The sequence below is a fragment of the Calliphora vicina genome, chromosome 1 (assembly GCF_958450345.1).
Source record: "Calliphora vicina chromosome 1, idCalVici1.1, whole genome shotgun sequence".
NCBI classification, from domain to species: domain Eukaryota; kingdom Metazoa; phylum Arthropoda; class Insecta; order Diptera; family Calliphoridae; genus Calliphora; species Calliphora vicina.
In genome coordinates, this window is record NC_088780.1 from 134,016,651 (window position 1) to 134,032,461 (window position 15,811).

General features: G+C 29.7%; 1 protein-coding gene across 3 annotated transcripts in view; it reads left to right on the forward strand.

Annotated features, from left to right (window-relative positions):
• The window catches only part of Eip93F (Ecdysone-induced protein 93F), a 283,874-nt gene that overhangs the window by 251,807 nt on the left and 16,256 nt on the right, over nt 1–15,811 (forward strand). For all 3 annotated transcript variants that reach the window (XM_065515887.1, XM_065515888.1, XM_065515889.1), the window contains 3 exons: nt 15–316; nt 1,990–2,191; nt 2,265–2,466. In XM_065515887.1, the coding sequence (XP_065371959.1) occupies nt 15–316; nt 1,990–2,191; nt 2,265–2,466 (706 nt within the window). The remainder of the gene's footprint in view (nt 1–14; nt 317–1,989; nt 2,192–2,264; nt 2,467–15,811) is intronic.

Here is a 15,811-nt window from a genome sequence, read left to right on the forward strand (position 1 = left end):
TACACAAAATTTAGCATCACAAAATCAAAAAGAAGAAACTGTTATTACAAATACCAATAACAATAATAATTCATCACTTAAAAGCGCCAATAATACAGCAGCCGACATCACAGTTAAAGATTTAAAATTAGAATTAGAAACATCTGGTACAAGTCCATCAACGTCACCGCCACCACCACCACCAGATCCCATCGATTGGAAACCGAATGATAAGTGTCATTTTTGTGTTAACGGTAAATTACTCACAGTGAACGCTAAAGGTGAATTAGTGGCCGAATCTGGCCCAACTGGGTCTGAAACGGACCACATACAAAGAGTAAGTTTGGTAATTTTCTTGAAAAGCAAACTAAATTAAGCATAGTTTTAATTGCATGTGTTTAAAGCAGTTACGTCCAGCTCATATGCATAGTGTGCGAGCTTTTACAAAAGAGCAATAATGCTTTCTCACCCACAATAGTACAACAAGCAATCAGACAACAAACAAACAACGATCAGTCGATGTTACGCATTTTTTAAATTTTTTTGTTTTATAAAAAGCTTTTAAGATAAATATGAGTGGAATGATGCAAAGCTTTAAAGCTTTTTTGGAAACTAATTTTTAAATTAGCTTTCATGTTACGCTATGTACCTTGAAAAAACAGCTTTCAAAGCTGTTTAACACAAACTCAAATATCGATGTATGCGTGCTTGGACGTAACTGGCTTAAAGTTTATTAAATGTTTTAATGAAAAAGTTTTGTGAAAGCTTTAATAGTCAGATTTTAAAACTATAAAGTGAATCTTTTAAAAGTTTAGCTTGAAAGCTTTTAAATTACAGCTAAAAATTATATAATATTTATTGAAAACTTGTATATTCCTTAAAGCTTTCAAAGTTTCATTATGTAAAGCACTTAGTAGAAAACACTAGAAGCTATTCAGAATTAAAATCTTTTAAATTTTTATTGAAAGCTTTTAGATTTTGTTGTATAATATCAGAGTAATGTGAAATTTTTTTAAAAAGCTTCAATATTTTTAAAGTTTTATAAAAGCTTTAATATCCAATGTTTTCTTGCTTAAAAACTATTTAAATTAAACTTCAATTTAAAAGCTTTACTTTTATAAGATTAAGAGAATAAAGTAAAGTTTATTAAAAGCTTTTATATAAGTAGCTTATAGTTTTGAATCATTCATATGTATATACAATTTCTTAGCAGCCAATCTTTAATTGTATTTAATTAGAATAAATTTAGCTCGAAAGCTTTTGCTTTTTATATTTAAATAACAAAGTAATGACAAATGCATTGAAAACTTTCATCTGCCTTAAGTTCACCAAATGTTTTGTGAAAAATTCCATAGTTATATGTTTTTAAAAGCTTCAATATGCAAAGCTTTTGAGAGTTCATCGCAAAAGCTTTTAGTTTTAATAATTAGATGTAAAAATTATGTATTGTTTAAATTCACTAACGCTTAAATTTAGCTAGAACTAAAAGCTTAGTGTTTTATTTAGATATCATGAATATATAAGAAAAGCTTTTGGATGTATAAATATTTTAAGAATTTAATGAAAGCTTTTACATTTTGTTAATTTATGTTTCATATTTAATACATGAAAAGATAGCTTATTAAAATTTGATATGAACTTTTTAAAGCGTTAATCAGTCAAAATATATTTGCCATAAAAGTAGCTTTTTGAAATTTGGAACTTTGTTGGATAAATAGCTTTTTTTATAGCGAGGGTATTCATTTCAAAAAAATGGAAAATTACACTCAGATTTGTTTAGTATTTAAATTTGTTTGTTATATAAAAAGCTTTTAAGCTAAATATGAGTGGAATGATCCAAAGCTTTTTTTGTAAACTAATTTTTAAAGTTTTAAAGTAGCTTTCAGGGCTAAATCATTAAAAATCTATACAAATGATTTGAAAGCTTTAAACTCAAATCAGTTTAAAAAAAGCTTAATTTTTATAATTTTTATGTAAAAAAAAAAAATTAATTTTCGTAATAATTTTTAGTTGGATTGCGAAAGTGATTCAAACGAATCTTCATCCATTGCCGCTGCCGCCGCCAATACGAATGGTAATTTACCATTAATGACTGGTGCCGGGCCTTTGACGGACAATAATCGTGTAACGTTAAACAAGTTACTGACGCAAAAAATGGCTTCAATGGATTCAGTGGCAGCACAATTTGCCGCCATACAATCAATATTACCAAGTGAGTATAAATGTTTCTTACTTTTTTGAGATTTTTGGTTAAAATTATTGTACGAACATTTATTTGTTACCAGATTTCAATTGGATGAATCAACAACAGCAACAATCTCAACCAGATTCGGTTACACCAACTACCTCAGATACATCAGCCGCCGCAATAAGTCCCTCTCTAAAGGATTCACCAAGTCCCAGTGATGCCACCGGTGAACAGCCTTTAGATTTAAGTTCCAAACCGTCTCCAAATTCATCAGTTAGTGGTGATTTGAAGAGTGTTAGGTAAGTTCAACATTTAAAAAAAAAAAAAAAAACTGAAATATTCTTAGATAATCAAAGGATTTGTTAGTTTACATCCTTAAAAAAAATCTCAAAATTATTTGTGAAATATTAAACGATGATGATGATTCTTCAAGAATTCCCATTGGTAAAAGTTCAAGCCAAGTAATTTCTTTAAATTTTGTCTGTATTCAACAAAACAGCAACAACAACAACTGCTGCCAACATTAATACTGCAATTAAAAGTAAAACAAATAATAATGCTACAAAATGTCGCGACAACATTGAAATTTATATAGACAATATTTTTTTCTTCTCAATTTTTGTGAAAAACAGTAAGTTTTTGTTGTCGTTGTTGTTGCAGGTATTTTCAGACATTTGGGAAAATGCAATAGCAACAACAACGACAACAACAACATCAACAATTAAGTAAAAGATGCACTCACTTGTGTTGTTGGGTTGTTATTTGCAGACTGTGGCCTGAATAAATGGTGGGGTGGAATGGGTGCTGGTTTTGTTATGTGAAGAGTCTGTTGCAAGCATATTACGAGTGCAAACAGTTACAGACGAAGGTGTGATTAAAAAAAAAATCTACATAAAACATGACAAAAATATATTTTTGTTAAATGCGAAAAACCTTCCAAAATAATAAAAAATGTATAGGGAAATGTTGAGCAGGGGATACCCGATGAGGGGTTTGCAAGCAATTTATAATAGACTAGACTTGAACATGAATAGGTGCTAAACAACAGCAACAAGAACATGCATCATCAACAGCATTGCAGCAGTGCTAAACAATTGAAATATTGTTGTTGTTGTAGTTGTTTTTTCGTATGTACAAAATTTCAAAAATAAATATAGAAAAATTTAAATAAGTATGAACCAAAAAATATATGTAAATATGTACTTTTACATACAATATACCAAAAAAAAACTCATGAAATTTAAGTCCTAAAAAGTTAAAAGCTTTTTTCAACACATCCAGTAACAACAACAATAACAATACATTCATGGTGTATAAGAGGGTGTATTTACGAGCGTACACTTTAAAAAAAATTCATATTTTATTTATCATTGCCCATGTACATATACATAAGTATATATGGCATAGTGGGGCCACTGGGATACAAAATGTAAACGTTTATGAATATATAACATTTCTTTTACCGCCACGATCCATATGAAGTTCCAAACTTAAACGCGGGAAGGGATACATTTTGTCGTTGTGTGTTTTAATAAATAAAAGAAGTTTTACGAAAAGTGTATTCTGTAAAAGAAATTTTTTTGTAAATTTTTTTTATGAAAAATAGTTGTCAGAGCTATTTTTATAAAAATCTAGTTTGTGAAGTGTGAAAATGTTAGTTTGTGAAGTTTCTCCAAACCTGCCTGTTCTTATTTATTTGCAAATAAAATATCTAAATTTGCACTGCATACTTTAGGGGCTTTTTTATTACAGTTGACTGGACTCAAAAACTGTAAAAGTCTTTACAGACCACCTCCTAAAAATTTCGAATCGAACAACAAAAAAATCAGCCAAATCGCTCCAGCCGTTCTCACGTAATGACATTACATACATGGACCATTTCATTTTTATATACATATATAGATAGATAAGTAATAAGGGTTTTTTATAAAAAAAAAAAGCTTTTTGTAAAAATGCAATATTATTTATGAAAACGGGTTTGAAATATAATTATACATAGCACAAGAAGTAGTTTGTAAAAAAAGTTTTTTTATGAAGAATAATTTAATGAAACAATTGTACAAAAAACTTTTTCTTAAGAAAAGCTTTTTGTAAAGAAAGAAATTTTATGAAAAAATTATTTTGTAAAAAGTTTTTATGAAAACTGGTTTTAAAAAAACTTTTGTATGAGAAGAGCTTTTAAAAAAAAATTATGAAAAGAGCTTTTTATAAAAACATTTTTATGAAAAAAGCTTTTTTTAAAAAAACAATTTTGTGAAAAAGTTAGGTTTTTTAAAAAAAAAAAGCTTTATTAAAATTATTTTTTTTTAAAAAGCTTTTTCGCGAAGAAGAATTCTTTTGGTTAATGTAGTATGAATATTGTTTTCAAAACTTTTAGAGCTTTTGGTCAAAGTAGGGAAATATTTGCATTAACATAAGTATTTGTAAAATAAATTTAAATCGGAAACTAAATTTTCGTCTGATTTGATTTTCGTCTGATGACCGGCCAGTTTTGAATCAGGTCTGTCTAAATAGTTCTTAAAATTATACGATTAAACTTTGCCATTTGAACAAAAGTGTTTTAAAAAGACATTAATGTGAAACGCTGAAATCGGCCCTGTTTGGCAAAAATGCGACTTTTGGATTATTGAAAAGCTCTAAATTGCTTTAAAGCTCTAAGGGATACCAATATCTCAACTAAACTCATTAAAAATCATCAGACTTGCAGTTTAAAACAATGTACAAGAACTTATATAAGCGTAACCCCTTTAGTTGGTATTTCATTATTTATAAATTTAAATAAAACCAAGTACGTTTGAGTGAGATATCAACAAAATTTGTTATTCGTTTGAAAGGCCAATCGATACCATTTGGTTTTGGTTTTTGGCTAATTCAATTAAGAAAACGGAGTTAAATCTCGGAGGCCAGTTCACATGCAGTTTGAAACCACTTGTCGTTGGTATCCATGTCATCCAATTCTGGCCAAAAGGAGTTGGTAAACCGATCTATAGCGCACGCCGTTGACGGTGATGGCCTGTACAACGTCATTCTCAAAGAATAATGGCCAGCCCAAAATCAACATTGGTATTGTCCCAAATTCGGCAATTTTCTTTATCAACGTACCCATATATCCAGAAATGGGCCGAAGCGCTCGAAACTTTGCCCGAACAAAATAACCATATCATTTACCCGTGTTTTTGAAAGCTATATACGTCTATTGTGCTTTGGCCAAACAAAATGAATAAATGACAGCCAATTCGGCAGATGTAGCTTCAACAATATGTCCGCTATCAACTGGCAAAGTTCGGAAGACCCTTTATAACTGAGACTATGCAACGAATAGATATGGCATCCGACCCTGACCATTTGATCTAGTTTAGTCAGCGACAATTTGGAAGACATTCAGCTGAAGTTGGAGACCGTATCTGTAGCACAAAGGCACGTAAGATATCCTGATGATTCCTAAAGATGATTTTTGAAAACACATTTTGGTGGATTTCTTATAAACCTGTAGATATTCTATATCTATTACCACTTAGTTTTCATTCAAGACCCACCATAGATTGTTTTATTTTTTGCTAAATTTTACTCAAATTATTATTTCTCTTGTTTTTTTTTTTTGTTAATTTTTTCTCTATACTCTACTTATTATCATTTTCGTTATTATTATTGTTGTTGTTAAAACTGTTGTCATTATTGTTGTTGTTGTTGTTGTTGCTGTTTGTTTCCCTGTCATTTAAAGGACAGTGTCAGTTGCACTTTTATTATTATTGTCATTATTATTATTATTGTTGTTGTTGCTGCTGCTGCTGTTTCTGTTGCTGCTGCTATTGTAAACATTGTATGTAATTGTGGTTGTTGGTGTTTTTTTGCTGCCACCACTACCGCCTGCTTACAGAAATTAACTTTAGCTTGATTTTTAAAATGTTTTGGGCCATCATCTCCTCCTCTATTGGTTTTTATTTGTAAATTTCTATATGTATATTTATTTTTTTGGTATAAAACATTTTTTAACGAATATTATTTTCCCCATTTCGGATATTTTTTTTTTACTTTTTTTGCATTTGCGCAATTAGTATTTTCAGTTGTTTTTTTGATGCGTTTTTTTTGTTGCTGTTGTTGCAGTGTGTTTTATGTGAATTAACATTTTGTGAAACCTTTTTCTCACTCTTCGCCCAAAAAAAATATAAAATTTTTTGACATCATCTCTGCTCTACCTCAACTCATTAAAACGTTTTTTTTTTTTGATTTGGCAAGGGGAAAGAGGTGCAGAAAATACAGCAGTTTTATGTTGTATTTAAAAAAATGTCTGAAAAATTTAACCAAATATTGAATTTTAATAGAATTTAAAGTTTCTCAATTTGGACAAAACAACTGCTTTATTTAGAATGATTTACCATTACCACTAAATTGCTTTCCCAGATTGCTATTAGAAATTTTGTAAGGAAAACGTTCGAACAGTAAGGAATTTGCATCTAATTTGATCATATATTTTTATGTGGACCCAGAAAAATTATATATCTGTTTGCTATTATCTTCTCAAAATATGTACATATATTTTATTTTATACTTCAATCCCCATTTACAATAAAAACTTAACTTAAAATTCTAGGTTTATGCAGTTTTTAAAATATCTGTACAATTTATAATAAACATATTTATTGGACGATAATCATTAAAAACAAAAAAATATTTTTAAGTTTCAAATATTATTAATAAATCTGTGGGGTTGAAAAAGTTCCATCATCACTTTGTATGAAGTTGAAAAAAAATAAATCGTTGATATGAAGAAAACCCAAAATATTTATGTATTTTGATCTTTACTCAGAAATGACCAAAAATCCCAATAGGAAATGTAACGAAAAAAGGCAAATAAAAGACAATTATTAGGAATTCTAGGAAACTTTATTGTAGATGATACTTTTAGGTATTGTGTGAGAAAGAGATAGCCTAATATTCAAAACATTCAGCTTGGTATATAAAATAATAACTGGGAAAAACTTTGCACAGTGGTATAGAAAAAAATAGAGAAAAATAAATCTGTAACTTCTAAACGTTTAGTCCGATTTGAATGAAATTTGACATGTGCAAAGAAGAAGTGTTTCTAAGTTTAAGTTTTAAACTTGGAACTCATGGGCCCACCAGAGGCGCAGCCAACGATTTCCAAACTAGGACTCCTCGTGTATGTTACATTTTTAAAACGATCCTATTTCTTCGTTTCGTATCCATCTTCTCGTCGAGCTCTATAAAAAACTATCAATTATCTCTTATAGCTTAGGAGATATTCGCATTTGAAAATACAATTTTTACCCACTCTACTCCAGTTTTTTGATAAATATTCCGATTTTCTACTTTTTATTTTATTGGACTAAATGTCAAATTACAAAAAGAATTGTTTAAAAATCATGAGCGACTCAAAAGTTATAAGCATTTTAATTTTAAAAATTTTAAAAAGGCGATTTTTCGCTAGTTTTTTTTTAAAAAAAAGTACTTTTCCTCTTTTTTATGTTATTTAACAAATTTCTAAGAAGATGTATAGGGAATTTATAGTTTTTCAATAGCTAGCTCTACATAAAATATTTTAAATGAAAAAAATTTGAACATTTTTAATACCAGGTGACCAGGTTCATCCAAAAAACGCATATTTTTTATGTAAAATTAAATTTTAGCGCAAAATGTCTCAAATCTTCTAGTCGATATTAAAATACAGTAACCTATTTTAGATGGCCAAACATATTCTTAATTACTTTGTAAAGGGTTCCGATAACCTTGTACCTGGTAAAAAAATACCATTTTTGGTATTTTTAAAAACTTTTTTGGGAATTGAGCGATTCCTGATAACAAATTTAATAATTTGTTTTTATTTTTTGCATTTGCAATAGAAAAATCTAAAGAACTGTAAAATTTTATTAAAAAATATTCATAAATAAAAATTAAATTGCAATTTGAAAAATTTTGTATTTTTCAAAAAAGTGTTCCATAAATGTAATTGTGCAAAACTATATATATTTTTGAAAAATAGACAAAATCCACTATCCATTGATATATGTTTAACATGTCTACTAGGGATGCCAATCCCGAAAATCCCGGGATTTTTTGGGATTTCCCGAATCCCGGGATTTGTGAAAAAGAATCCCGGGATTAACAAATCCCGAAATATTATGAGATTTTTGATATTTTAGGAAGATTTTTGAAGCACCCAAAATACTTAGAAAGCTAAAATTCAGCATATAAATATGCTAATCTTGCTTCAAATCCAAACGCAGCCAGATTTTTTCATTTGAATCAGGGAGCAGCACGTCTCCCTTGCATTGACAGACTTTTACACAATTTACACTTTTACGAAATATATGTTCAAGTTATTTTCTGAAGGGGACTAGGGGCAAATGTAGCCCGATTTCCGCAGCACTCTACAGTATAATTTCAGAGTACTTACAACTTATTTTGTGCAAAATTTTATAAAGATTGCCGCATAATCAAGATATTTATGACTGCTCAAACAGTACTCCGGGGACAATAGTATGGAGCTAGGGGAAATCATGGACCATTTTAATTTAATGCATTAGTTTTTGATTTGTTATATTTTTACTTAAATATATTAATGAAATTAATAGTTTTTATTGTTGAATTTGACGTTTAACTAAAATCCCGAAGTCCCGAAAAATCCCGAAATTCCGAAAAATCCCGGGATCCCGGGATTTACATTTCTAAAATCCCGAATCCCGGGATTTGTAAAACCCAGTCCCGTTTGGCATCCCTAATGTCTACTGATTGGCTTCTGAAGATATTCAGAAGTGATGAAATGGCATATGGGCAATACCATATCATCGTACGTGACATTTGTACGGCTATAGAGTGGAATAGATTTTGCAAAAATAAGAGTATCTGAAAAATAATTTGGTCTTTATGTTCCATTCAGAGGGTACTATATTTTAAAATAATAAAAAGTTCTTTCGAAATATTGTTGTCCAAAATATTGAGCGAAATAAGGGTATCGTACGTGACATAAAACGGAACTCATTTGGAGGTACATGTAGAAATATGCTAAAATATTTGAATCGTGTTTTCTTTTAATTTCTTACACTAACCGAAATATTTTTCCTTTACAATCCGTCATATTTAAAGAAAAACAATCTTTGGATGATTTTATAATAAATAAAATTTAATATCGTACGTGACATACCGTACGTGACAGATTTTTCTCTTATAATAAAACAATATATATTCTGTAAATATAAGTATACAAAAACTAAAATTGTGAATAGAAAATATACATTCGGTTTCAATAAACAATTTGACAATGGCAAAAAAACAATCAGAGTCAAATTCATTTCATACTACAAGCTAATTGGGAGCATAGTTTTCGCCGCAATTTTAGCCTAAAACATTAAAAAATTAAATATAATCAGATTAAACTAATATTTTTGTCTTTAAAATGTTGTAATATGATTTACATACTTTCACATAGTAACATTTTATTATTTTATTCTATTCAAATCATTTTGAAAAAAAGTTTCAAGGGTTTTTGTGTTTTAAGTCGTGTTAGCGATTCTCGTGGAATTGCTTATATGTTAATTGTAAATTTGTGAAAGACAAAGAGTTTTCTCTTCAAAAATATTGCTATTCGCATCAAATTTGTCCATGTTTTTGTGGCCCATTTATTGGCTAATTATTTTAAAGGTTAAAGTTTTTGAATTTTAACAAAATTGTTGTGATTTTATGAAATTCCCTTTAAAAATCATAATTATGGTATCATTTAAAAGCCATCCTAGACTTTTACTCAGGCATAATTACAAATAATAAAAAAAAAACAGATCAATTTACATTCTAAAAACTTTTTTTAAGCACAAAAATAAACAAATGATTTTTAAACAAATTAAATGAATCACAACTACTATTGACTGACTGGCTGGCTGAATCACGGAAATTTTCAAAACCTCAATTATTTTTGTTCTTATCGCAATTAGATTCTTTCTTATTTTTAATCATTTTAAATACAGACATATTTATACTAAATATGAATCATGACCCTGTATTAAAGCAACAAAACGAAAAACAATAACGAAATTATTTCAAATAGTTTACAATTAAACAATACAAAAGACTTTATTGTTTATTAACGCTAATAGAGCTTTTTAAGAAACCCAAAACTTTTCAAAATACAATTCATTCTGCTGGTTTGTTTTTTTATTTGGTTTAAATTAAAAATATTGCATTCAATTTCTTTTAAACAACATTGAACTAAAATCAATAAACACTAGTTTTCTATTAACACTTGTTTATTAAATAATGAAAAACTCATAGATAGACACACACACACACATACTGAACTACAAAATGGGAACACACTTGTCTACACATAGACACTCTATAAACACAGCTACAGACACATACATACATACATACGTACGTATGTTTTGAAAAATTATAGAAATAAAATACACGGCAAATTACTTCAAAGACACGTTTTAAACTCATTCATTCATATGTATGTATGTATATGTAGTACATGTGATTATGGTTGCAAGGAAAATATGAAGAAGAGAAGAAACAACCCTGCAGTTCTAGAAGACAGTCCCACACTAGAGATTTTACCCATCATTTGTCATTGTCATTTAGGGTGACAACTAGCTACGCGACTAGTTATTTTAACACGTACATGTCCTTAGCAGGGGATCAATTGATCAATTATACCCTACACCACAATAGTGGGGAGGGTATTATGCAGATGTTTGTAACGCCCAAAAATTTAGAATCACTTTCTGAGTCGATTAAACGATGTCCGTCCGTCCGTCTGGTTGGCTGGCTGGCTGACAGTCCATGTAAACCTTGTGCGCAGAGTACAGGTCGCAATTTTGAAGATATTTCGATCAAATTTGGTACATATTATTTTTTCGGCCCAAGGACCAAGTCTATTGAAACTGGCTGAAATCGGTCCATTATTTCACCTAGCCCCGATACAAATGTCCTTCCGAAATTGGACTTTATCGGTCATAAATGTTTAATTTATAAATGTATCTCCACAAATTGCGCTCCAAATAAGTTTTATATATACAAAATTCATGTCACCAAATTTTGTTACGATCGGTCCATAATTAGTCATAGCTCCCATATAAACCCGCTTCCGAAAATCACTTTAACGTGCATAAATCGTTTAAAAATTTTGTTATACACATAAAATTCAACATAAATAACTTTCATGTAAACATAAATCACACGACCTAATTTCATGGTGATCGGTCCATAATTGGTCATAGCCCCCATATAAGGCCCACTTCCGAAAATCACTCAAAAATATAAATTATTGAAATTTTAAAAGCAAAATGTTTTTGCTCTTTTACTTAGTGTAGGGTATTATATGGTCGGGCTTGACCGACCATACTTCCTTACTTGTTTTAACATGTAATTGACCTCAAATTATCAGCTAACGAGACATATCATAGACAAACGATTGCTTGTAAACAAACATTCCTTAGACAACTCTCAAATAGATTGCTTCTGGTGGGTAAAATAACTGGATATCACTATACTTAAGCAAAAATACAAATAAACTGTATGAGAATTATATCAACACAATTTGTATAAAACCAGTTTGTAAGAATTACTCACAAAACTTTCACTTTAGATTACTTAGAGACACCTAAGTGACAATTGTCGTAACGTTAGATTACCTGTAATGTATAAAGTAAGAAATTACCTTCTCTCTGCAGTACAAAGAGCACATACGTGCCAATGACCCAAAATATATAAATTGGAGTCAGCCAAGCGATAGGACATTAGTGACAATTACTGTCTATAAGGGATACATTGACTACTTGCTTTACTGCTGGGAAACAACAAAAAAATAAAAAATAGCAACAACTCTCTTACCAATACCGGCATACATCAATTTATACAGAGTTGATTAAGAAAGTATTCTTTGGTTAACGAATGGAATTGGAGATTTTTTTACTTGATTTCAAATATGAATAAGAATTGATTACATTCATTTGAAATAATATTTAAAAAAAAAGTCTGAATACATCTAATAAACAATGCAAAAGACGTGGAATCATTTCCCAGAACATATATGAGGATTTCATGTCAGGTGAACCAACTGTTGAAATCGATGTCTTCCGTTCGGGATGAAATTTGGATGAGAAAATACATCTGTTTGGCCAAAATGTCAAAATTTGACGCCCTCTAACTGAGAGATCTTGTTGAAAAATTGTGTCGGAATTACTAATAGTCACTGGAAATTGAACAATGTGCTTTAAATAATTACAAAAACATGTTACCATTGCTGATAGGGCTACTAGGGAGCCATACCAAAGTTCCATTTCATATTTCATGTCTGTAAACTATGTCGTCATGATAAAGAGGTGGGACTTTCCGGCCTCTTTTTGTACGACCCTAGCAATCTATTAGGAATGGAAATCAGTAGTCCTCTGTTTGTGCGCCTAAATGGTTTGGTTAATGAATCTGTATTACAACAGAACCGTAAGATGGCGGACCCAAGTATATTTAAAACAACTATAATGGCCACCTTTACAGCTCTGTCTTGAGAAAAACCAAAACAACAACAAAGAACATTTTTAAACAGCTCGAATAAAACAAACAATCACACACAAGTTAGCATATTACACTATGTTCATACAGTATCGGTCAAATCATATTGGACAAAATTCGAGTTAAATTTTTTTTTTTTAATTTCGACTCGACTTGAGTGGCCTCTAACCACTTCCGAATAATCTGAAAAAAATCTCATAAATACTTTACCCTATAAGGTTTTAAATTATGTTATGTTTACTAGGGTATTCATTCGAGTAATGATCGCTCGATTAATCGAATAAATTCTTACGAATAATTATTCGAACAATATAAAAATGACCATTTTCGAATAACGAATAATTCGAACAATTTTATGTGGAATAATCGAATACAACGAATAAATGTACACACAATATTTAAATTTATTAAATTGCTTAAATTTTTTCGTAATTCCAAATTTAAATAAATAATAATGACTCACAAAAAATGTATTGTTTCTGAAATTAGACAAATAACTAAAGATAAGGGAGTCTTTCGATCACTGTAGATGAGTGGTCCGATAGCTGCTTCAATAAATATGGGAGATTTCTCGACAAATGAACCAACTTTTAAAATCGATGTCTTCTTTTAAGCAAAAAAAAATTTAAAAAAGGGACAATTTTAAAAAGAAAGTTCGATTTTGCAAAAAAAAAAGTAAAAAATTGCATATTTTGAGTCACAAAACATTTATTTTGATAGATATACCACTCGCATCCCACTAAGCGACTAAATAGGTCTTCAAGGAAAATATCTGAGCTTTCTGTTGAGCAAAAAAATTAAAAAGAGGGCCCATTTCGAAAAAGAGTCAACAAAGTTTTTGATTTTGCAAAAAAAGTCAAAAATTGCATGTTTTGAGTTACAAAAATTTTTTTTTGATAGATATCAAACTCGTATCCCACTAAGCGACCAAATAGGTTCTCAAGGAAAATATCTAAGCTTTAATTTAAGAGAAAAAAAGGGCCCATTTTGAAAAAAAAAGTCAAAAAAGTTTTTGATTTCGGAAAAAAAATAAAATTTATTTTTTTAAATAATTTTTTTCCGAAAGATTGAAGAAATAGCTATCTAAACTATTTGGGACACATTTTGCTAAGAACAATAGGTAATAAGTTACTTGTATGAGAAAAATCACATGTTTGGCCAAAATGTAAAATTTTCCAATACTAGAGTTCTTGACCGATCTTTTTGAAAAATTGTGTCTGAATTACTAGCCAGGAGCAAATTTCATCCCGATCGGAAGACATCGATTTTAAAAGTTGGTTCACTTGACGTGAAATCCCCCATATATAAATATTACTGCAAGAAGTTACAATTCTAAAACCAAGTCTTTCAAAATGTTTAATGAAATGAAATGATCCAATGAAAATAAAAGGTACGGAATAAAATATTTGCTATTTAGTAAAAAGAGGCTAAATGAGTGATGTTGAGGATGACATTTATAGTGATTACGTTGACAATGATATCAAACTTTGGACATATTTGTGTAACTCTCTAAGACCACTTGATTAAGCAATTGATAGAGCTTGAGGGTATAATACAATTTGTTATAAATATTTTAGAAAAAGTGAAGAATTAGTTATTCATTTTAAAACCCGAATTAATGAACGATATAATAATGTTTTTAATGCTTTTATATTGTACTTGATTTCAGGATCATGTCCAACTAACTCAAATTTTTTAAAGCATAGCTCCAAAACGGAAACTAAAGAGTTTGCTAGTCAATTGTTTTGTAGATTGTTCGGAAGGGAATCTGACCAGAATATTTCTGATGAAAATTTAATGAAGGACTTTGTTTTCGAATGTTTTTTTTAACATTATCAATACTTGAATTGTTAACTTTAACGTTATTATACCCTCCACCACCATAAGTGGTGAATGAGGGTATATATAAGTTTGTCATTCCGTGTGTAACATTGAGAAATATTCATCTGAGACCCAACAAAGTATATATATTATTGATGCTTATGAAATTCTAAGTCGATTGAGCCATGTCCGTCTGTCCGACTGTGTAAAACACGCTCACGGCCAAAATACACAAACAAACTTAGTAGAGTTGCAAGAAAAATGTTTATTATTGTCCTAAGCAGTTTGGTATTGAAAATCAGCGAAATCGGTACAGTGGAACCAAAGTTATGAATTAAAATGTGGGACAACCTCAAAAAAAAATTGATAATTTTCACATATTTTTGGACATTTTTTGTAAATATATTGCTGCTAAAATCATAAAATTTTTGCACTCGTTACTTTTATGATAAAAGGAGAATCGATCCATGATTTCTCCTAGCCCCCATACAAATATCTTCCCGAAATATAGTTCTATGGTCTATAAATGCCTACAGAATAGCACTATCCATAGAAAATTCAGCAAAAATAAGTATCGTGGTAAAAAAAATTATATTAAAAAATTTTTCGTGGATCGGCCCATATTTGAGTTTAGCCCCCATATAAAGTACACTTCCGAAAATCTCTTAAATAAGCATAAATGTTTTATAAATGTCGATATCAAGTTGAAATTCGACATAAATAATCCCCATATATACCAAAATCGCTGTACCTAATTCTATGAAGATCGGCCGATAATTGGTTATAACTGCCATATAAGGACCACTTCCGAAAAACACAATAACCTACATAAATATCTAAAAAATATCAATATCAAAACAGAATTTCACACACATCCGTAGTTTATATTTAGAAATCAAACTACTGGATTTTGTGAATATCGGTCCATATTTGACCATAGCTCCCATATAAGGTCCACTTCCAAAAATCAGTTAAGTACTCTTATGATACATTTATCATGCTAAAATTCGACAAAAATTATACTCATATATATAGATATCACTGTACCAAATTTTATGCAGATTGGCCGATAATTGGTCATAGCTCCCCTATAAGGCCCATTTCCGAAAAAAGATATTAACCTTAAAAAATATTAAAGACATATCGATATCAAAATTTAATTACGCACAGATCAGTAATTTGTATCCAGTAATCATACTTCTGGATTTTGTGAATATCGGTCCATATTTAACCATAGCTCCCATATAAGGTCCACTCCTGAAAATCACTAAAATCCTCATAAATTTCTTACAAATA